This window comes from Dicentrarchus labrax, unplaced genomic scaffold, assembly GCF_905237075.1.
Source record: "Dicentrarchus labrax unplaced genomic scaffold, dlabrax2021, whole genome shotgun sequence".
Lineage (NCBI taxonomy): Eukaryota > Metazoa > Chordata > Actinopteri > Moronidae > Dicentrarchus > Dicentrarchus labrax.
In genome coordinates, this window is record NW_026136709.1 from 6,630,025 (window position 1) to 6,652,934 (window position 22,910).

A 22,910-nucleotide genomic window follows, 5' to 3' on the forward strand; every position below is an offset into this window, starting at 1 on the left:
ATATTTCCATTAGATGTGGTGCTGCCATGAATTATGAGTCTTGGGTTTGAATATTTCACTCTGCTAACATCATACAGTTTAAATGATGAGCTGGGAAGACTCGATAAAGAATACATATGATACTGTCAGATAGAGTGGGATACAATGATCTTTCCAACTTCAAAGCTACTTAAAGGACCAGTGTGTAGGATTTAGTGGCATCTAGCGGTGGAGTTGCAGATTACACCTTCACCATCCCTTTATGAGCATGTAGGAGAAACTATGGTTGCCATGAAACACACCAAAGTCCCTATCAAGAGCCAGGGTTTGTCCGTCCTGGGCTACTGTAGAAACATAAAGATTCCTATATAAAACATACCTATGAATGTCATATTCCTTTTCTGCCAATAGATCCTCCTAAATGTTACACACTGGACCTTTAAAGGATGTTAAGGAGTTGAATAAATAAATCCAGCGACACTAATCAATAGGGTACACTTCTCAAGTCTGAATTTTATTCTGTGGGAAACATTAGTCTCTTACACATCTAACTTGTTGGTGCAATATGACAGACAGCTACTCAGTACAGCAGTGCCTACAGTTAATATATCCATGTTTACAAGCGAAATAAACAATGTTAAAAAGATAAATATTAGTTTCAGTGTAAAGCACAGCACGCAGTTCTCTTTACTTGCAGCAGTAGAACTGTATTGCATCAGTCTCACATAAATATGCTGAACCTCACACTGGTTCTAGGCAGATATACACACTGGTTTTCACAACAGATGCAATGTCTATTCTGTCCTCGTGCAGCTCTGGGCTCAGAGCCTGCCTAAGCAACTGCAGACAGAGAAAGTGCAATTTGAAAACAACGGTGACACTAAAACATCCAGGGCAACGAGGACACACTGAGGCATGGCAGGACAGCTGTGTGTATGTGTGCGCAGAGTATGTGTGTGTTTGATATTAGAAACACTGCAGAGGCTAAGTTACAGTTCATGAGTTTGTCAAGGCAGAACAGAGTGGAGTGACATTGAAGGAAATGACACAGACAGGAAATAAATGAGGCCAAACGGAGACGGTTGTTGACGTTACTGAAGCTCTTACATCACACGTACCGACGCCTCACAGACTCTCAGTCTTACACACAGACTTTGCAGGCCACCGTACGCACTGGCCTTCACATGGCTACTGAAGCGTCCGACTCTTTAGGCCGGTTGCGTACGACGTGCTCCAGCTGTCCGGAGTCTGAGACGTCGTAGCTCGTCTTGTACTTAGCCAGGATCTTCATCAGAGGACGCAGCTTCAACCACCACTGCTCCTTCGGGATCCTGTGACTGCAGACAGACGGGGAAATCTCAGCGCTTTTTTTACGCTGTTGTACAAACGTCTAATGTTCATTTCTGACGGTAACAAATCGAATACATTCTAATGAATGGGGAGCAGTGAAAAGATCAATTCCCATCTGGATATGTGCTACAAGAGTGACTTTGAATGCTAAAACTGGTATTTCTGATCAATGATGGATCAGCTCTAACATAAATATTTAATAATAATTATCTAACATTTTTTACAAACCTATATTTATACATTACATTTTACACATCATCTTAGTTTTGGCAGCAGGTTGGGTGAGCCAGCCAACATGAAACAATTAGGAAAATAGAACTGCCAGTGTGGTTATGTCTTATTGTGCATTTTATTATCTTAAGCACTCACTTCCTGGCTTCTTATTGAGTGTATTATATTATCTCCGGTTCTCTGTTGCAGGGGTAAAGTCTGAGACCTCATCAGACACTAGCTGGAATGCTACAATGGTCAAAATCGATGCAGCAGAGGTCGAGATATCCTGATTTTTAGTTAATATGACTCAAGCTCCAAAAATGCTAGATTTCCCATAATGCAATTCAATAACCATCCTTGCCTTCTAAATACATATTTCTTTCATCCGTCACAGCCCTAGCTTGTACTACAGGCTTTCTGACTTTGGAGAGCTCCCTTTAGAGCCACAGTAGACATTACACAACTGTATCAAATTGGTAGAGTCCCTGAAGTAGTGTGGTACGTACACAAAGTCCGTCTCATCCTTGAGTTGTACAACGGGCTGGAAGACCAGAGCCCTGCGCCGCATCCCCAGCAGACAGCAGGAGTCCTCGGTGTTAGCAAACACTCGGCCTGCAGGGAAACAGCGTAGCATCAGAGGTGGAAACACAGGAACGTCATGTAGCTGTGTGGTTGCAAACATACAGTAGCACAGACATTTGGCAGTGGGTTTGGGAGCTTGTGATGATGACTCTTTTCTTCTAGCCAGTAGCTACCTTGAAGATTGTAAATGAAACTATTATTGTATGGATCTACAGGAGGACTACCATGGAGTGGTGCAACAGAAAATCTAAAAACAATATACAAAGAGGTGATGGTACAGAAACCGTCACTACTAAAAAGCAACATGAAGCGCTATAGACTGAAATGTGGGGAGAAGCAGGAAAGAGAAATGTGTGTGCTTATTCATTCAGCCCATGCTCATATTTCAGATAACTCATGAACTGGAAATAGGATAGCATGGTGGCTGCTGATAAGTGTGTAAGGCACATTGTAGCTTCGCCCCACAAGTGTGTCGACAGGCTGTGTGGATCTATAATACGGCAGAATAGGGGAAAAGACAGACAGGGACATGGAGCTAAATATAAAGATGTAGATGGTCATGGAGCCAGCATGAAAAAAGAGATTTTACCTTCATCTTATGTCATCCATGTGTATGGGAAATAGAAAAAAACAAAGAGGAGTTTTAACTTTAATTGTAGCCTTTATACACATGCAGTGTTGTTTTAAGACAAACTGTTTAGAGGTACACAGCACTCACAGTTGTTAGTGTCATTTGTCAAAAAGGAAGGCTAAATACATTCAAGTCAATTTCTCATTAAGCTGTTATGCTGATGAATGTAAATGATCAATAAATAATTTCCTTTGAGGGGATAAAAATACATCAAAATGTCAGACAGAGTGACTCCATGACAGATCTGGGTAAAGGTTTGCGGTCACGCCTCTGCAGGGAGGGAGGAGCAACTACCGCAGGTCCTTTGTCTAATACTGAAGAACAACATTGACCTTACCCTGTCTGAACGTCTCCACCAGCTTTTTGGTGACCCACTGCATCGCCTTGGCAGAGATCTTGGTCCCAAAGTTACGGTCAAACGGAGATGGTGCTCCTCCCTTACAAAAGAATCAAAATGTAGCTTTTTAACACAAAACCACAATTAAGTTTGTTTCAGACTGTATGTCTTAAATATATACACATAGTTTTTTGTGTATCTTTTAAAGACATCACATTTGATTGATGATCAAACAACAAATATGCATCAACTGGCTGAGACTACATTCAAACCCATTTTTAAATTATTCAATTATTATTTAAAAGTATATATTTGAAGTTGTTAATTGTGCCATGTTTAAAACCAAATCTACATTCATTTTTTCTTTTCTGTATCCCATTACTTGCTGCAGACGCAACCACACAGTTCCCCTTGGGGATCATCAAAGTTTTGTTTGATCCAGTTTTATCTGCGCTAATCTCAAGACGCACAAAGCCAGAACACAACAAAGCCCATCCATGTGAAACGGGAATATGCATATTCATGATACAAATCTAGAAAATTGTTCATTAGTCTGGACGAATTGTTACCCCTGACACTGCTACTCCCATTTTGTCCGTATGAACTGGTAACCAGTGTGGCTGTGCCTACCTGCTGCATGTGTCCTAGCACATTCTTTCTGGAGTCAAACACTCCCTTCCCTTCTTCAGAGTACAGCTGGTAGATAAAGTCAGTTGTGTAGTTCTCATTACAGTTCTCATTCCTGCACACACACACACACACACACACACACACACACACACACAAACACAAACACACAGTAAAATAAGTGAGACACCTGAGTCTACATTTACACTGTTGCTGCTATGAGAGAGATGTTGCATTGTTAGCTTCTTTCCTCACTGACTTCATGTTATAGAGACATCACGATGAGAGCTGCACTGCAAAATGTCTGTTAAACTGATGACATCAGTGTTGGATCTGTTTACTATACAAGCAGCTTAACATAAAATACAGAGGGCTGCAGCAGCAGATTTAGTTCCCCTTACATAATCAGTAAGAGATGAAGCATTAAAATGTACTCTGACTGTTTGGACTGTGTGGAGTCATTTAAGCTGATGTTATGTTACCTGAGGACGAGTCCTCTTTGAATGCTGGTCTTCATTTTCTCTGTCAAATGTTCAACATTGGCCTGTGGGAATAAATAATACATGTGAGTTGTTGACCAGTAGATGGCACTGTACTGTAGAGTTGGGCTTGAACGCCCTCTAGTGGATTGAGTGTTTGATTATGTGTTGGAGAGTGGATGCTTACAACTCTGACAGAGAGTAGAGGAAGGATGTAACCTGTTGTATGTTACGAAGAGCTGACGTGTTACCTGCAGGTCTCTGATGTCAAACGGCTCCTCATAGATGTAGGCAGCGTCAGCTCCTGCAGCCAGGCCTCCTACACTGGCCAGGTAGCCACAGTAGCCTCCCATGGTCTCAATGATGAACACGCGTCTCTTGGTCCCACTGGCCGACTGCTTGATGCGGTCACAAGTCTGACACACGCATATGAACTCACAATGTTAGTATACATGAAGTGATTATTACAAGCTAATCATTATGAAACATGTTTAAAATATCAAAGTGTCAAACCAGCAAGATTAGAAGTGTGATTATTTGAGGTCATGTAGTGTTTAAGTAAGACATTCCACATAGAAAACCAAAAGCAAAACACTCTTCTCAAAGCCAGCATGCTTATTTTTTCAATCTGCACAAGAGTCAACTTGCTCTGTTAAAACAGTTCATGCAGATTTCACCAGTTAAAACTGGAGTCCTGCATAAGGATGAGAGAGCACATCAAACAGTAAACGGCAGATATCATTTACAGTTCAAATGTTCTACACTTGGATACAATTCTATTTAAAACTATCTTTTTTGCCTTATCTGAGAGTGATACTTTACTTTGGTAGTCCAATGCTGATAGTCAGTGTGTCAGGTGACTGTGATGTCAGCAAAAGGTGCAGAGTTTGAGATGCTACATCAGTGTCAGAGGGGCGTTCCAGTGATTTAACGTTCACTTCCATAAAGGTAGAGACAGATTAAAGAAAGAATGGTCTAAATCAGGACAGCAGAGGCCAAGATATTCTGAGTTTCAGTCCTTAGAATGGGTCAAGCTCCAAAAACGCTGGATCCTGCATTTCCTTCAATGCAACTTGAGGACATCTTTCATGAGACCCAACTTGTAGCACTACTTATGATAAGTAAACTGAACTTGATGTGTAATCCGTTGGAGTGCCCCTTTAACATTTTACATATACTCACTGTTCGGGTTAGTTAGTTGGTCTTATACTTGAGGCTAACGTTAGAACTACAGTCAGGGTAAGCTTTGAGTTGGCAATGACAATGTTCATTAGATTTATAGAGTTAATTTTATTACATGTTAACTCAATGTGTTTTATTTATTCATATATATTATAAGCACTATACAAACAAATACTCATGCAACACAGTTTGTTGGGTATAAGCACTGGACCATTAACTCCACTGTTACTTGATATCATGTGTCAATTTCATCCTCTTTGCATTAGCATCTTGAACAAAGTTGTGCCGGCGGCGGTTTGAATGCCTTACCTCCACGATGGCATTGAGGGCCGTATCTGCCCCGATACTTAGATCTGTGCCCGGCACATTGTTACTTATGGTGGCAGGCAGCATACACATCGGGATGCAAAGCTCCTCATAGGTAGTGCGAGCCTCATACAGTTGCAGCAGACTCTCAAACGCCTGAAGCGGCAGTACATGAAAACGCGTTAGAGCCGCAGAAGGCTGGCCACTGAGAGAGAGAGGTGAATCTCTCTCAGTTTGCTAGAGCGTATCCTGCCATTCCGGCTCTTTCCGTGTGATAGCGGCAATGGCTTCCCTTTGGCAGAAAGGACGGGAGGACAGAAGTGTGAACAGAGAGATGAAAAAGAATGTGAGGAAGGGAAAATGAAGAGAAGGAGGAAAGGGCATTGAGAGAGTGGCAGAGTAAAGCCACAAAACATAGGGGAACATAAAATGTAGAAAGAAGGTGATGGTACAGAGAGAACAGAGGCAAGAAAGAGAAGAAGAGATGGGACAGAGACTTGTGTGTTTGTGAGCCTCAGCAGTTTAATGCAGTCACACTGCAGAGGACAACCATATCTGCTGTAGACGGTTATGTTCAAGCAAGACAAGCACTGACTGAGTTTGCACACACAGGCGGAGGAATGAAGAAGATGATGGCACAGCCAAGATCAAGGCTCAGAGCTTTATATTCACTCTAGTTCCTTAGTATTATATAGGGTTACGTGTATGTTCATTTCAGTTATTGTGATACTTTAAAGGTCCTATATTGTAGAAAGTGAGTGTTTTGATTATAAAGCAGGTCTAGGGGCTATATAAGTACTGTTAAAGTATCAGAACGATATATCCACAGAGTATCTGAAACTGCCTTCAAACGAGCCTTGCTAGAGCTCCAGAGAGAAGCGTGAGAGAGGAGCTGTAAAACTATACTGAGATGGTTTTTGATACTTATAAACCACAAATATATCTTCTCAGGGATATCAAAACTTTAACTAAAACAATACAAAACTGAAAAATATGGGACCTTTAAAAAAAAAAAAAAACAGCAAGAGCAACGATGCTGTATCATGTTATTGAATGAAGTTATGAGTTTATTATCAATTCAATCAGACAAACGCAATACAGTGCATGTTAACTGTAGAGCTTGGTGTTAGTGTTCTGTAGCTGTTAACTCATCTTGATGTTAATAATGTAGGGGAACACAAACACGCAGACAAAAAGAAGGGCAGGCAGAGCAAACATGGCGGTCAGGACACTCGTGCACCTCACAGCATGCCTCCATGTTTTCACTCACTTACCTGAGAGGGAAGGGAGGTGTGCTACACTCTAACTTGGTTTAACCTTTACCAGTCATGCCTCACAGAACACACATCACTCAATTTGTCTGCCTGGGTGGATTTCTGATGTTTGAGTTCTATTCCAGATGTGGAGTCTGGATGTTCACAAAATTTCCTCCAAATAATTGACTGACAGGCTAGGGAATGTGTGGAGTGACTGGTAAAATGACCGAGTGAGCGATTTCTCCCTCCTTGAAACATGACTGGCTACGTGAGCATGTTTGAGTGTTTGTCTGCTTGTGTGTGTGCATTTATATCTGTGTTGCTGAGATCAACTACTCTGGTTGCCAGCCCCCATCACTTACAGTAGTGATGGCGTTCAGAGCCGTGTCAGCGCCAATGCTGAGGTCTGAGCCCGGCACATTGTTGGAGACAGTGGCTGGGACCATGACCATGGGTACACAGAACTCGTCATATTTCCCGCGCGCCGTTAACAATTCCAGCAGTGACAGCAAGGCCTGCAGGGCAGAGCCAAGGGCTTTAGTGTTTGCGAGAGTAGATTTGGCAGGTTGGTTTGGTTGAGAGGGTGCTACTTGCCACAAGGAAGGGGAAGACAGTAGTGGAGGGTGCCAAGGGGAGGAGCCAGGTCTATCACAACGGACAGCAGCGAAACAGACAGGTACCACTCCACATACTCTAAACATTATCTCTCTCTCTCACACACTCCATTCACACACATGAACTGATTTACTTGCATACGTCACAGGAAAATAAAGCTGGTGAGCATCTAAATGGGATAGCGTGAAATGGCTGGAAAAAAGCAGGTGTTCTCTGTTTCCAACTAAAACCAAATCATCACAATATTTATATCTAACTCACAATGATACTGAAATAATTGTCATAAATTAAGAATCCTACTTTCTCTCAAATAATATATTTAAAGTACTTAAAATCAACAGTTTCAGTGCAACATGCCGTTGCAGGTTTTGGCAGAGAAATGACTTTGAAGCATAATTATGTATGGAGGCATATGGCGGTGTAACTGGGATAAGACTGATGGAAAGGATCAACATTACAGTGTTTGACAGTAAACACTGTTTACTGTCATATATTGCACATAAGGACATCTGACAATACAATTAGTCATGCTTCAACAGTTACTTTGTCATTTTGAAATATATGAGCCAAAATATAACTTTATAATTCTCATATTGTTGCTAAATATGAAATCTAGCATTAGCACCACTGTCAGGAATTTTCATAACAAAAGAGATAAAAAGCTTATAGAAATCAAAGATGAGAATGTAGCCTCAAAAGCAAAATCAGCCAGTAGGGATAAAAGAGTTTTAAACATACCTCAAATCCACCGACAATAAGCAGTGCATTAATGTTGTGCTTTCGCATCTGCTCAGCAATTTTATCAACATGCTTTGCAGGAAGCGTTCTGAAGGAAGGAAGGAAGAAAGGGGAAGAACAACATGGGTATTTGAAAAACATAATACACAATTTCACTGTTTCAGTGCATGTAAAAAATATTTGATCAGTTGCAAAGCACATAGCTGTGAGTCCAGACTCTGCAGCAGTTAAGTTTATACTGAATACAAAATATAAACAATCAATAATAAAACTTTATGGATTCCAGCTTTACTGAGCAGCTGCTGGTCAATCAGAGATAACAGATCAATACTTTACCTTTTGGTTCCCAACAGAGATCCACCTTGTCCCGTCCATCCTCCCACATCAGCCCATTTAATCTCCTTAATCTGAGAGAAGACAACATCACATGCGATCTTAAATGTTATAGAGATGAGATTTAAAACATTGATATAGCAGTAAACAGCTATTTGCTATATAAAGATATAGTAGAGTAATGGATCCTGAGCTGACAAGGATGTCACACTCCCTTAGCCTGTGTAGCTATCGCAGCCTCTCTCTGGTTTGTTTACATAGCCAGTCTGCTCCTCTTGCAGCTGAGTAGAGCTGAAAATGCTATTTCTCTCATTTACATTAGAGTTTGTGATTGTTGGTACGAACTAACAAACTATTTTGGTGAGTTTTATTTGGTTTCTGTCCATTTTTATTGAAGTCACAATGTTATAATGATATGCAAGATAAAAACTGGCTACCGTTGTTGTCTCTGGGTTCTGGCGAGTGATAGTTATATTACAGCCTTTTCTGGTTAATGGACTCTTTCCATAATGTTGATGAATAATGATATTGACACTTAGAATAACAATGGAAAAAATTAAAAAGGGATTTGACGTTGCAGCCATTGCAGCCCTTTTCACAAATATTTTCACATCTGACTCATTGTATTGAGGGTTTATTTCGACCAAACCAGATTTTTGGAAAGACTAACAAAGTCGGTTTTGGTGGGTTTTAGTTTTTTTATGTCCCATTGTTTCTCTCTGAAGTGCTGGCTCTCCAGTGCGACATTCAGTGGCAAGGGAATTTCGTATATATAACCACTTATCACACACCTTAGTACTCCCAGAACTGTGTGAGCTACAATTCTGTATTATCTGGTACGTCCTCCTGGGATCTCAGTGCAGAGATTGTTAGGAGGAGAGTTAATTTTCTGGACACACTCTTATATCTAACAGAGGAACTGGACAAGTGAAAACACAGAGGTGTGTAGCAGAGAGTGCCAGAGCACTCAAGTATAGAAATCCATTACTCCCGCTGCACTAATCTTCTTAGGGTCAGTTGGCGCAGCCTGATTTCAGTTGGGAGGACACACACAGGGTGTTTAACTAACCAGTGACATTGGAGACATGTTGATGAAGATAAATGGTCAGATTCTTAAGTGCTGTTCTCTGAATGAGCCAAATGTGGACTGAAGGGATTTAAGGTTTTCCACCGGGAAAAGGTCAGAGGAGGATATGGGAGAGGACTGTGAAACCGGTTTTACTGGTCATGGAGCAGGGAAACAATAACAAAGCCTCAAATTACAGCACAGTCTCACACAAAACAGGTTTCACTTAAAGATATCTGATAGCTGTTGTCTGCTTTTACCCTACATTCAAAATTCTTCCCTAGTTAGATCAGATGAGAATCATCCCACTGACTGAATATACCGAAGCTGTATTTTACAGTCTGTCGCCCACTATCGCTTTATTCTGGTACTACATCAACTTTGGCTGAGTAGGGACAGTCTGTGTGGGAAATTGGTTTACATTAATCTGGAGAGATTATCCCCGGGGTTTCCCTGATTATTCTTCAGTCAGAGAGTTAACAGTGAATGTGTACTGTGTGACTCACCAATTCTGTTTGAATAAAACATGATTAAAGCAGTTACACAGTATTTTATTAAGCTGTTCGGGTAGAATATTTAATGAATATATTTAAAATCTAATATTAAATCTCTATTTAGTGTGATGACTGTCCAACAAGATCTTTGATTGAATTGTTTTATACATGCAATAGTACAGTACATCAGTGCTATAGTACCTACCTGTCCTTTGTAGAAACCCTCAAAGCCATCACTGACGGCAAACATCTTGTGCCCTTCGGAGATGCCCACCCTGACCGCCGAACGGACGGCAGCATTCATGCCTGCTGCCGGGGCACCGACATTCAACACTGCCACATTGAAGTTGCTCTGAGGGCAGAAACACACAGAAAAACGCACATGAAATGCAAATTTTTTTAATCCTCACATTAAATATAGAGAGAATGTTACAGTTGTTGATCAAGCTCTGCAGAGTGAGTCAGTAAATGGTTCCTGGTGGGCTCTCTCGGCGACATGCTGGGCCTACAGTGGTCATTATCGCAGATTCAGGGGTAGCCAAACCCTGAGGCGAGCTCCACAGCATGGAATCCACCACGCTGCCTCTACTACACTTCACTGATCTTCAGTCTGAGCTGCCTCCTTTGGAGCCACAGCAGCAGGCTGCCGCAGCTCCTGGCAGGGTTAAACAAGTCATCCCTCAGTGGGGAGCCAGGTGTCATCTGATATCACTGCACAACAGACCAACACTGAGCCACCTGGGCCCCGTGAGAAGCCTGTCACTACAATTACAGGCTACACAGCAAATAAAAGGTAATGCAGCATTTAGGTAAAAACTGCTAATTATTATCTGGTCACCATAATTACGTGTCACATTATTTTCCACTTAACAGTAGGAAAGAACTGACATCATATCTGATGGATGCCAGTGTAACTAGAATGCTATAATGCACCTCTTTTCAGAGAAATACTCAACTTGGCCAACCCACAACGACACATTTACAGGAATACTTTACTCAGTATGTGAGCCAAGGGTACATCTGAAAATAGGAGCAGCATGGTGCATCATGACTGCAGTAGCTGAGTCATTATTTGTAGGCAGATCCTTAATAAAAATTTAAACATCTCAGTGGCTTTGGGAGGCTAATTCATCTCCTTCTAAATACAACCTGCACTCCAGGCATGGTGGGGACAGCTATTGTATGTGTGAAAAAAACACAGAGAGCTGACAACACCGTCAGCGTCAAAAGTCCCAACGGGAATGTCAAGATGTCGTGAGGTAACTTACAGTTGGCAGTTCGGATTCTGGTTTACGATGAGCCAGCAGTTTGTATGTCTTCAGGTTGTTTTCAAAACTCCTGCAGTAAAACATGGTTCATGCAATATTGTTAAAAAGAAATAGTGTGGTTGTATTTTCAATTAGCTACAGAATATATTGTTTTCCAACTGGTCCCTGACTGTATCCTGTGTATAAACAACAGGCTGGTTGTGTTCTAAAATAGCACCATGATCCACTTTCCCTACTACACCTGTCTTAAATAAGCAACATCAAACTGATGCTCTTGATCTTGAGTGAAGTGATGGCTTTGGATTGGTCCCAGCGGGCTGTCAATCATACCTGCCCCGAAGCTTGACTGCCTCCTCAAACCGTTTCTCATCCATGGCCTTCTGGACCTCTTGAGTCTGAGGAAAAGAGTGGGAGTATTTTCAGTTTGAATTCAGTATTATTTCATACACTGTACTTCCTGTATGTACAAAAGCAGAGGCACTTTCTGTAATTCAGATCAGCTAAGATTAAATGTCTGTCGGCATTCACACTGTGATCTTTGAAATGTCTATTATGAGTTTAACAATTGCTGCACGAAGGGCTAACTGGTATAATAACAAAAGAACAATACAAGAGTTAACATGTCATCCTCTGATCCAGCCCATGAAATAGCTACTATGTAACCTTGTTTCGACCTGTAACATAACAATAAAGCTCCTTTTTGCATCCTATGGAGATGGGCTGCTATTACATCCCATCCTGCAGGCAATCATCATCAACGCTGCCAAATGCTTCAGATAATCATTAACCAGACACAACTGCCTCTCAAACAACACAGCTCTCATGTGAACATTAATACCACTCCAGGCCCAGTGGGCTGTGCTGTTTGTTATCGTTACTTATGCTCCTCCAACCCGTTGCCCATTGACTCTGCCTCTCCAGTCCAGCAGTCATTTCCCTGTGTTTGGATGTGCTTTGCAGTTTCCCCTCTCTCCTCACCTTCCCTGTTTTTTAAATACGATGTTATGTTTGTGTGTGTGTTGCAGTCTTGGCCTGTTTCCAGCCCAGTCCAGTGCCTACCATCTGTACGCACTCCATCAGAGGCAGGCGCACCGATTGGTTGCCGCACAGAGAGACCACACAGGCTGGCGTGTTGGCTGTGGTCTCCAGAAGGGCGAGAACTGCCTCCACACCCATACGACTGGCCTGTGTGAGCAAACACAAACACAGATAACACTCATCTTCCTCACTATCAAAACCTTGTTTGTTTCTCCTGTACACTTGTAATGTGTCCTTTGTCAACACATTTTCCCCAAACGGGATTTCTTTTTCACACTGGACACACAATTGGACTGAATTCTCCACAGTAGGTGTGCTGCAATTTTTAGTTAACATGAAGAGAACTGTCGCTCATTATCTGCGATGCAGTGCTTCACATGTTGAGCCATAAATCTGTTAATGTGCTTAACCTAAAACCCGGGCCATTTCTCCTCAGACACACACAGGATTAAACAGTAGAGCTCTGGACAACTGGATTATTCCTACCAAAACATCTCAAATAGAGCACGTAGCCAAAGTGTACACTAAATCAAAAGTGTGCACACTTGGATTGAATAGAGAATTTCTATTATAATAGAAACAGTAAAAGGTTAAGCATGTAAACTGTAGTCAAAGAAAGAAAGACAAATAAATCACATGTGACAATGTTATGGTTCTAAAATCAGCACGTAATCAATTTTCTATTATAGTTGCAACTAACAATTACCTTCTCCATCAATCAATTTGTGTATAAACTGTCAAAATAGTGAAATATGCCTGTTAAAACTCACCACATGCCAAGGTGATCTATTTAGATAGCATGTTTTATTCAATACAAGATATTCCATTTGCCTATGTGACAAAGAAGAAGATCAAATCCTGATATTTGAGAAGCTGCAACCAGCAAATGTTGCTTGGAAAATGACTGAATTAATGAATTATTAAGCGATTATGAAAAAGTGGTGGACCTACCAGGATACGGTCAAAAGCAGAAGGGGTTCCTCCTCTTTGCACATGTCCCAGGATTGTGACTCGCGTGTCGAAACCCAAGCATTTGACAACAAGCTAGGAGGATAACATACACAGGTCTTAGCAAACACAGTAGCAATACATTTTGTTATTCCTCTAATGGGAAACACTACTGTAGATTGGACTAATGGATCCTTAATATGTATCATGCATATAAGTTACATAGCTAAATGTAAAATTATGTCCTGCAGTAGAACTATACTGTGAAACAAATTTATATCCAAAAAGGCATACATACATGGACAGACACATCACACGGAAACACAAACACAGTGGAGAAGCTGAAGAGAAGGGGAAACAGCAAAGCACAAGCAAGCCATTCTAATTTTTCAGTCATGTTAGCGGGCAGCTCTTAGCTTGTACCGAACATCACAGGAGATCCCAAGCAGGAAGTGCTAAATTAAATACTCTGATATTCAAAACAAAATGCTTGTCGTGTTTGCTTTCAAATGAGTAACAGTTAGTGCAGGCTATGAGCAGTGTGCAAGTGTCAAAACATATTCAATACGACTATGTGACAGGCAGTTATAAATATATGACATTTGATGTTACAAATGTCTGGTTGCGAGGTTTAGTGAGGGTATCTGCTCTGAGCTTTACAGCGGTAGTGGTACGGTGAAAGCCGTCTTACCAAACTAGAGTGTGTGTCTGATAGAGCACTCCAGAAACACAGCAACAGAGTCAAAGCCACACCAGGGCAGCAGTACAGTAGTAGAGGTCATACAGGAGGCAGTCGAAGCTGGAACTTGTACACAAAGCTCTGTACTTACATTCTTGATATAGTCAGTGGTAATGGGCATGTTGTTACGATCAATCGCCCCTTCGGCTACAATTATGATATTCAGCCTTTTCATCCCTGCCCGGTTCTACAAGGAGGGGTGGTGGAGAAACAACATGACAGAAAAACTGAGACTTTGGCTGTGACGTGGTCTTTCAGAAGCACGGGGGCCAGACGATGCCAGCAGCCGGGGAGCTGATAGGACACGTTCTTTCATATTGAAACTTTTTTGCACTTTGCAATCAGAAGTGTCCTGCCAACTTAGTCTTTACTGCATTATCGGACTTAGCATGCAGCATCATGATTATCTTATCAGGAACTCTGATGAGATGGACTCTTCTACTAACGTCTTGTTAAATATTTTTATCACGGCAGACAAACTGCAAGAAAACTGTACCACAGAATATTTAAGCAACTGGTGGCTCACAAGACTTATTTCCATCAGTCGGGTCTCCATGCTTCTGGCTTCCCCTTTCTTTACACTCAGGTACTCACTTCCTTGACAATACTAGAGGTTATAGGCTTCCCATGCCTGTCAATGGCTCCCTCTGCAACTATGATTATGTTCAGTCTTGTGCCCCTGGAACGGGTCTGAATCATAGAACAATGGCGTGTTTCCAAAGCAGAAAAAACACAGTAAGACACCCGAGGACTGAGACTAATCACTTCGCTTCACATCAGTCTTCTCTGATAAAAAAAAGTCAGAATTCACTCCTTGTAGAAAAACTGAAGAGCTGTGCAGAATAATATCGTGTTAAACAAGACAATAATGAAACATTATATAGCACTGACACTGGTACAATATGGTTCATTGGGTTTACTATAGAGAATAAATAAGATTGTGTTACCGCCGACAGTTTTTGACACATCTTATCCTCCCAGCCGTCCTCTGGGGGCATCTCAGGAATTAACACCCAGTCTGCCCCGCAAGCCAGGGCGCTCACCAAGGCCAGGTAGCTAGGATAAAACATAGACAAAATACACAGTGTCTATAAACAGAGTTGATAATGGTCTCAGTCTCTCCCTTAGGAACTATGTTTTTGGATCTGCTAGGAAGTTTATCAAATGCATTCTTACCCGCAGTGTCTGCCCATGACCTCTAACACAAATGTTCTCTGGTGACTGAAACACAAACAGAAAATATGATTTAACAGTGCATTGTAGTAATACAGCATTAGACTAGAACAGACATTTGAAAGAGGATCAATGGAGCTGAAATTAGCCTGAACTGGGTGCACATGTTTTATTTTAACTTCTTTATACATTCCAGTTTCAGTACTACATATCCTTAAATTAGTGTGGTAAGTAGTTAACAGACAGATGTCCATGTTTATCCAGCCATTTCTATTTTAGGATAAGGGGATTCTCAGGCACAATAATTACAAGTGTCCGGTTTAGGACTTTAAATGGACTTATACGGCATTATGTTTTATTTGTCAGTTTAAGGGGTATTACTGCTCATAGTCTTACTAAACAGAGCATATATACTGTAGATAAATACAGGGGCTCCATCTCCCCCTCACCTCTGTGCAGTTGTCATAATTGCGTCCACCACTTCAATGATTCTGTGCAGGGCGGAGTCAGTGCCGATTGTCATGTCAGTTCCACAGAAGTCATTGTCAATGGAGCCAACCATCCCCACGATGTGAAGGGCGGAATACTTCTGAATGGCATCAGTTTCGATCAAGCCTGAAAGGATCAGGAAGTTAACAAGTGTTTTCCAATGTATTTCTACAGTAATTCTCCCAGCTTGTTGTCAAAATATGACAGGATGAGCAGCAATGGAAACAGGTCTGAGGTCAGGAAAAAAACAAAAACAGTTTACAATAAGAACTCCTTCAGATTAGAACTAGGATTATCTGACTATTCAGAAATGAAAGTGGTACATGGACTATTGTTTGTGTGTGTACAAATCAAACAAAATGAAGAGGCAGGGTTTCATAATGAAAGCAGATCCTTTTTGACAACAGCCAGTATGAGCATGGAGAAAAAATAGTAGTGAATAGAAAAGCTAATGGACGACGTTCTAATGTAGAGTATCAGAGGATGTGGGATGTACAAAGTATCTATCCTACAACCTGAAATGTCTACAAATACTGGCAGGTACTGCAACGAGTCAGCGTGGAAACCAAATCAATAATTGGTGGTGGTGGGTGCCCCAGTAGCTCGAGGGCTACCACAATAAGCACAATAATGGAATACCACACAATTGACAGGCCAATCACAGGGGATGATAAGCAACCGCCGCAACGACAATGATGTCACGTCATGTTCAGTATTTGGTTTCTTTAAGCCAAATAAAATCGGGGCAGTTAACGGGGTCACGGACCCAGGGGGAAGGACAGTGCAGGTGATTAATGCAAGCAGGTACTGAGATTAAACATTACCCTGCTGTACTGATTACTAAGTAATTAGCAAAAACAATGATGGTAATACTGCTTACTGCTGCTAAGCCACCCAAAATCACCTTGAGGGAAATTCCTTCATTGTGGCAGCCCTAGGAGTGTGTACCACATACGTCCTTGCCACAGGGTCCTGCACCCTTTGCTCCATGTCATCCCCTCTCCCCCCTCCCTGCCTTATCTGTCTCTCTCTACTGTCACTATCCAAAAATAAAGCAACATTTCCTAAAAATACAAAAATCTCTAAGTGGTGACTAATGTGTTTTCTTATAGCATGCAGTAATTGCAGAGGTATTGAGCAGAGAAACTCTAAATGAACACAATAGCATCAGGAGGAAGCAAAGAGGAGGTACGTCTCCCCGTACCTTGCTCCACCAGCTCCGCCAGCAGCCCACTCCATTCCTCCCTGAAGAGGTTGGCTCCCGTCAGACTGCCATCTCCACCAATAACACACAGGTTGGTGATGCCGTACTGCACCAGGTTGTTAGCTGCCTTCAGACGTCCCTCATGGGTGCGAAACTCTTTACAGCGAGCACTGCCGATAACAGTCCCACCCTGATGATGACAAGTGTGAAAATGTTTTCAAAAGAGCATTATCTTTTAGCTGCATGACTTGCATGTTCCTCGTTTTCATTTAAAGTACTGTAATAGGAAAAGTTTGAGAACTTCTACTCTACTCTAATCGTATTCGTAATTTTTGTATAATTATCGAACAATGACAGAGCTGTTTTTAGAGCCCGTACAGTAATTGCATTAGATGTGTGGAATGCTGCCCATGATAATTACTCACCACTTGTAGCATGCTGGAGACACTTTCCCATGAGGCTTCTTTTATGTTGTCTCCACCGTCCACCATACCCTGATACCCCTGATAAAAAAAGAAGACGCTTCTTAGTCAATAAATGCAAGAGAGTTCCAAACAGATATATTAAGCTAAAATGTGGTCTATGGACTGCATCATTAGGTTGTCATCATGAGAATAAAATAAATATTTCAACCAAATGCAGCACCACAGAACAGTACACATATGTAATTGTATAACTCGAGGATTTAATACGGGTGGTTCAAAGTTTGTTGATGTCCTCAGACAGTGTCCTGCTGAAGCGTGCAGGAGAAAACAGAGTACTGTGGTACCTGAGTGGGAGGGGAGTTTCATGTGAGGCATCTGCTAAAGCCTCAAGTCAGTTATGTAACAACACACTGAGCGAGGACGTCCATGACATACACAGATGTGCAGGGATCACAGGATGAGCAAGCAGAGCACGGCCCTCGCCGAAACTCCTCTAACAGCTGCTGTGTGAGAATAAACATTCCTGTGTTTGTACAGACGAGTCCTGCTGTGTGCAGTCGTGCCTTCATGACATGCATTCATTTGTCACTACTTCCAGAATATTTGACATAAGTTGTTAAAAAAGTTTAACAATTGCACATTTTAACTGAAGTCTTTAAACTGAAAAGATATGCAAACCTTTTCTTTAAAAAATGTACGTGCAGTTATGTAATCGTGTTTTTCCTGCTTTACACCCACTTCTATAACATAAAATGAACTACTAACAATGGCAAAAAGGCCTTAATAATGATCAACACAAAGTTTTGGGCTCACCTCATGAATGAAATAAACTTTTGCTCCCACATATAACCCCATTCGAACCACGGCACGTACAGCAGCATTCATGCCTGAAAAAAATAAAAACAAAAAAGTGATCTTTACAATAAAACAAATTTTGTGCAACAGTGCAGTGATGAGCAGGGTAAATATTAAGGCTCTAAAGAGGGAAAACACATGTTTCAACTGTGGCAAATCGTGTAAAATCCTTATTTGCAGGCCTGTTTCACAGTTTCTGCAGGGATATTTTTTTAATCTCTGACATGAACAACTGCAGCAGTAACACTTTAATTCCTCTCTTTATATTTGTGTCTTGAATATGTGAGACAATGTATGTTAGTGTGTGTGTGTGTGTGTGTTTGAACACAGACAATCCTAGTTTATACTGTCTATCTGTGGCTTTGGCCAATATCTTCTCTCACTACAGCACACACTGCCATTTTTGGTCAAAAGGTTCCCCAGCTCCTCCTACAGCCTTTCCAGTTACTTTGTGGTTAGCCAAAATGAACTTAGTAACCAATAAGGCACAGCTCTGTGACTTGAATGTCAATTGTAGGTTAGCTTAAACACTGACAGTGGGAATAAGAGTGCTTTACACACAGCAGGCAGACAGGAACTTGGCTGACTGGAGGAGATATAAACAGAGGAAAGGACTGGGTTCTCTTTTCTCTGCACAAACTAGTGAACACTACAGCTCTAATGGCAGCGCTGTTACTAAGCAACACAAAGTTTGGGGCATTGTAGACGACAGCAATGGACGTGAAAGGACAGTGAAACCTATAAGGTAAACTATACTAAGAAGTAAAAATTGTATATAAAAAAAGAAATAAGTGTTTTTTTTCCTACATGGAAAGTCACAGAACCAACAAAGCACCCATTACAGAGGGTCCAATTATTCACCATGCTGTCCAGTCTAACAGTGAATGACCCATTGTCTCGTTACATAACCATTTACAAATGAACAGCCTGGTTCAATCAGTCAGAGAAGACGGAAGAGGTTTACAGACTGAGAGACAAACAAAGGGAGAATTAGAGTGAGAAGGACCAAGGTACAATTTAAAGATCATCCAAGAAATGTTTCTTTCACGTTGCTTGTCGAACTTAGAAGAAAGTCATTAAGTTTGACCATCTGATTCTGCAGGACTAACACTTTCTCATGCAGAGTGAGCGAAAAGAGTAAGCCAAGGCTACACAATGCCCTCTGACACCGACATTCAGATCCTGTCATGCATGCCACAGCGGCCTCATTGGTTTGCTCTGAGGCCAACTCCATGCGCTCCTTTCTGTGTGTGTGTGTGTGTGTGTGTGTGTGTGTGTGTGTTCGTTCATGTGTGCGCCAGCAGTCCACTCTAATTATATAACCACCCACCAAAGATCAATGCTTTTCTCCTGAGCCAAGGAGAGCACTACAATGTAGATAACTCGGCTGGCAATTAAAATGCCGAAAACCGCAGTGCTGCTTCTCGTTGGCTAGAAAGTGCAGAAAGTAGAGAATGCGAGCTAAAACTAAAGCTAAAGACCTTTCCACACGTCATAATAGGACAAACACAGGTGTACATAATAAAAGAACGATGGCTGAGTTCCATTTAGCTGCTGTTTGCATTGATGCATGCTGGACCACTCACTGTCACACTGTTGTAGCTTAACAGGAAACATGAATAGAACATTGTAGTAACTACTACATCAGCTACACAATCTGCTATTCTATACCTGTGCATCAATACAGGAACAAAAATCTGTGTTACTGTGGATTTAATAAAAAAAAGTATTCCATTAAATGATTATAGGCTAATATATCATCTCCAATGCTTCAACATGATATATTATTGTAAATTGTGTGTGTGTGTGTGTCTAAAATTGTATTATTATTATTAAAATATCACATTGCCACACAATAGGCCCACTATTCACTGCCAACTAATAGTTACTTACTAATAAATAACGTTTTAGTTTCTGAGCTGAAAGCTACTTTTGGTTTGTGTAGAATGAATGTAGCTTTGCTGATCTAATAGCACTTCATTAAAGTGTACTGATCCACGGGAGGTGTGTATAACTGGTCCTTCAGTCAACTGAAGAGCTGAGCCGGTGAGCACATGACCAGGGTTTCCTCTGTGACGCAGGCCCGGCCGGGAGAGACGTAGCAGAGATGTATGCAGCTCATCACGTACGCAGGATGCACAGGCATCCCACCACTGGCCCACAGTCACTGCTAACCACAACCTCAGCTCTCATCTCACTCAGCACGAACACGCTGAGCACGCTTTCTCTGCAGTGTCTTCCTTCATAGTCACTTTGCGCTCCTCACGTAGACCGGTGCTTCCCCGCCGCCCGCAATGCAGTGAGTGGCCTGCACGCTCACCTTGTCACCGCCTCATCCAACTTTAATAGCCTGTGAGTTCATTAAACGGTAACATAAACTCGTCCCCTTATAACACCGCTAATAAACCCTGGTGTGTGGCGAATAGGAGAAGACTTAAACGGCTCGACCGTGGCGGCTCTCTGAAGTGTTGTCACTGTGCCGAGCGACAGACACAAATCAGTGACGAGGATGAGACTGTTAGCGCGTTAGCAGGATAAGTCGTGTTAGCATGCTAACTGGCGGGCTTCTTCCTGGATGAATGCTCATAAGCTCGCTGTTTTACTGATGGACATTAGCTGCAGCGCGGTGCTGCCTACGCCGTGAAAACACCGAACACCGTCAGCTCACTGTCACTAAAAGCGGCACACAGTTGAAGAGGGTGTATGTTCGCCCTCTGCGGGCCCGTTCACACTCACACACTGATGAATGTGTGTGAGACTGACACTTTACCTTGAGCATCCCCTCCGCTCGTCAGCACTGCGATAGCTTTCCCCGCTCCCGACAGGTTCTCAAAGAATATCTTCTTGCTGTCTGGCTGCGCCATTTTCACAGCGGTTCAGTGACCTCGGTCCAATTCGATAAAATAATACAACCGGCCCGCAACAGTATAAAATTGTGCTGAAGTGATGAAGGGCAACAGTCGTCCGCCCCCTCTACCTATGTATGCCTGCTATGCTCTCTGTCTCCCTGTTCCGCATCTGAGAGCCGATTGCATAGACTAGCGGTGACGAGAGTGATTGACACTGCCGTGAGCCAATGAGGTCTCGGTTTAAGGATTCCTCCTTCGATTCTAAACCAATAGGAGGACACGTAAATGGTATGTCTGCGGGGCAGACAGTCGGAGGATGCTCAGTGTCTTCTCAGTGTATTTCTGTTTACCCCTCAACATCATCCCTGAGTTCATTTAATAAATGTTCACAAACATGTCTACTGGAGGCAGCTGGGACTGGCCAGAGCACAGTGCGACAAGTTAAACAGTGCTAGTGGTGCAATTTCACGAACAGGTGGCAACAACATTAATAAATACGCACATTGTTAAAGCCAGTAAATGATTTCATAATGGATTCATTATCAAAGCCTGCCTAAACCTTTATCTATTCAAAACACCACTTATTTTGAATGTATTATATACTATATTATTGTTGTTGTTGTTGTTATAAAAACTATTATAATTACTCAACAATATTTACCTTGCATATTCATTTACTTTAGTTTTGTTGATTTATTTTGCATATCTTTATTCTTGTGTTTTGACTGTGTGATTTATTCTCTCCTTTTTTTTGTTCTTGTATTGTTTGCTGATGCAGTTTGCCCATGAGTATCAGGAAATGTATCTTCCTCACTTACCTTTTCCCAGTCTGCATCATAGATCAAAACGCAGCTTGAAATTTTTCTGAAATTAAAATTGATTTTTGATTGATTATTATTGCCTCAGATTCACCAGGCTCTATTTAGAACTGCATCACTGAAACAACCCCACTATAGACTTCCATTATGAGTGATGAGAAACCTGTGACTGAGTCCTGTTCCAAACACTGGTTCTTGTTGGAAAAGATCTTCTGTGGTTTTACCTTTGTTGCCTTATTTTGCATTAAATTTGCTCAAAATCTCTCCTGACAAGCATGAAACACGTAATGAAGTATTCAGTTTAGATTTTGTCTCCATCCAGTGGCACAAACAACAAATTACAAGCACAAAGACATGAAACTTGGCTGCATCAACCAAAGGAAACTACACTGCTGTCTGTAATACTGAATTAGTACATTAAATAACTTTAACTATTGTTAACAGATAACAGATGTGGAAGCCTATTGGTATATCTCATCAAAAGCTTAATCACCATTATCAATGTCAGTCTTCCTCAGATCTCTGTCAAGATTTTAACATATTAACAATATTTAACTTTACATTGGCTGGTCCTCTTTTTGTTTCCTTCCCCTTTTACCCTTGTCTCATCTTAAACACAGTCCCCACATTCACTCAGATAACAGACACACCCAAACAAGTTTCTATGACTTTCAAACTTTCAAGGTGTTTGAATTAAACTACTGGTAAAATCATTCACTTACCAAAGCTGTTTTTCCTCAGACTGAAACTTATTGGACTTCAGTAGACCTGGGGTATAATCATAATTTGAAAATCAAAGTCACCTTTTCTTTTGAATACTTTAATTCTAGCTGATTTTCCTTCTCTGATGAGCTGGAAAGACAGAGGACTAGCTACAGTGAAATGTATTTGGTTTTAACATTCATTTGGAATAGGT

The 22,910-nt window shown here is 41.5% G+C and overlaps 1 protein-coding gene and 1 long non-coding RNA gene across 6 annotated transcripts in view; one reads left to right on the top strand and one right to left on the bottom strand.

Annotated features, from left to right (window-relative positions):
• Positions 1-12,642, top strand: part of LOC127369490 (uncharacterized) — a 42,181-nt gene extending 29,539 nt beyond the window's left edge. The window contains exon 3 of the long non-coding RNA XR_007886082.1: positions 12,482-12,642. This is a non-coding gene — a long non-coding RNA (uncharacterized LOC127369490). The remainder of the gene's footprint in view (positions 1-12,481) is intronic.
• On the bottom strand, positions 468-21,351 carry pfkpa (phosphofructokinase, platelet a). 5 transcript variants are annotated; one of them, XM_051410916.1, is made up of 23 exons: positions 21,098-21,351; positions 18,286-18,359; positions 17,473-17,550; positions 17,048-17,237; positions 15,804-15,969; positions 15,358-15,402; positions 15,129-15,237; positions 14,273-14,368; positions 13,446-13,538; positions 12,516-12,641; positions 11,787-11,851; positions 11,457-11,526; positions 10,394-10,540; positions 8,632-8,702; positions 8,296-8,383; positions 7,305-7,457; positions 5,690-5,842; positions 4,450-4,614; positions 4,202-4,263; positions 3,723-3,834; positions 3,093-3,192; positions 2,049-2,154; positions 468-1,316 (listed from the first exon to the last, which is right to left on the bottom strand). In XM_051410916.1, the coding sequence occupies exons 1-23, from the start codon at positions 21,189-21,191 to the stop codon at positions 1,160-1,162; spliced, it is 2,520 nt and encodes an 839-aa protein (XP_051266876.1). In that variant the 5' UTR covers positions 21,192-21,351; the 3' UTR covers positions 468-1,159. The 5 variants fall into 5 exon arrangements, with proteins under 5 accessions (XP_051266876.1, XP_051266872.1, XP_051266873.1 ...); XM_051410912.1 differs by lacking the exon at positions 7,305-7,457; XM_051410913.1 differs by lacking the exon at positions 5,690-5,842.
• Positions 21,352-22,910: the final 1,559 nt, after the last annotated feature.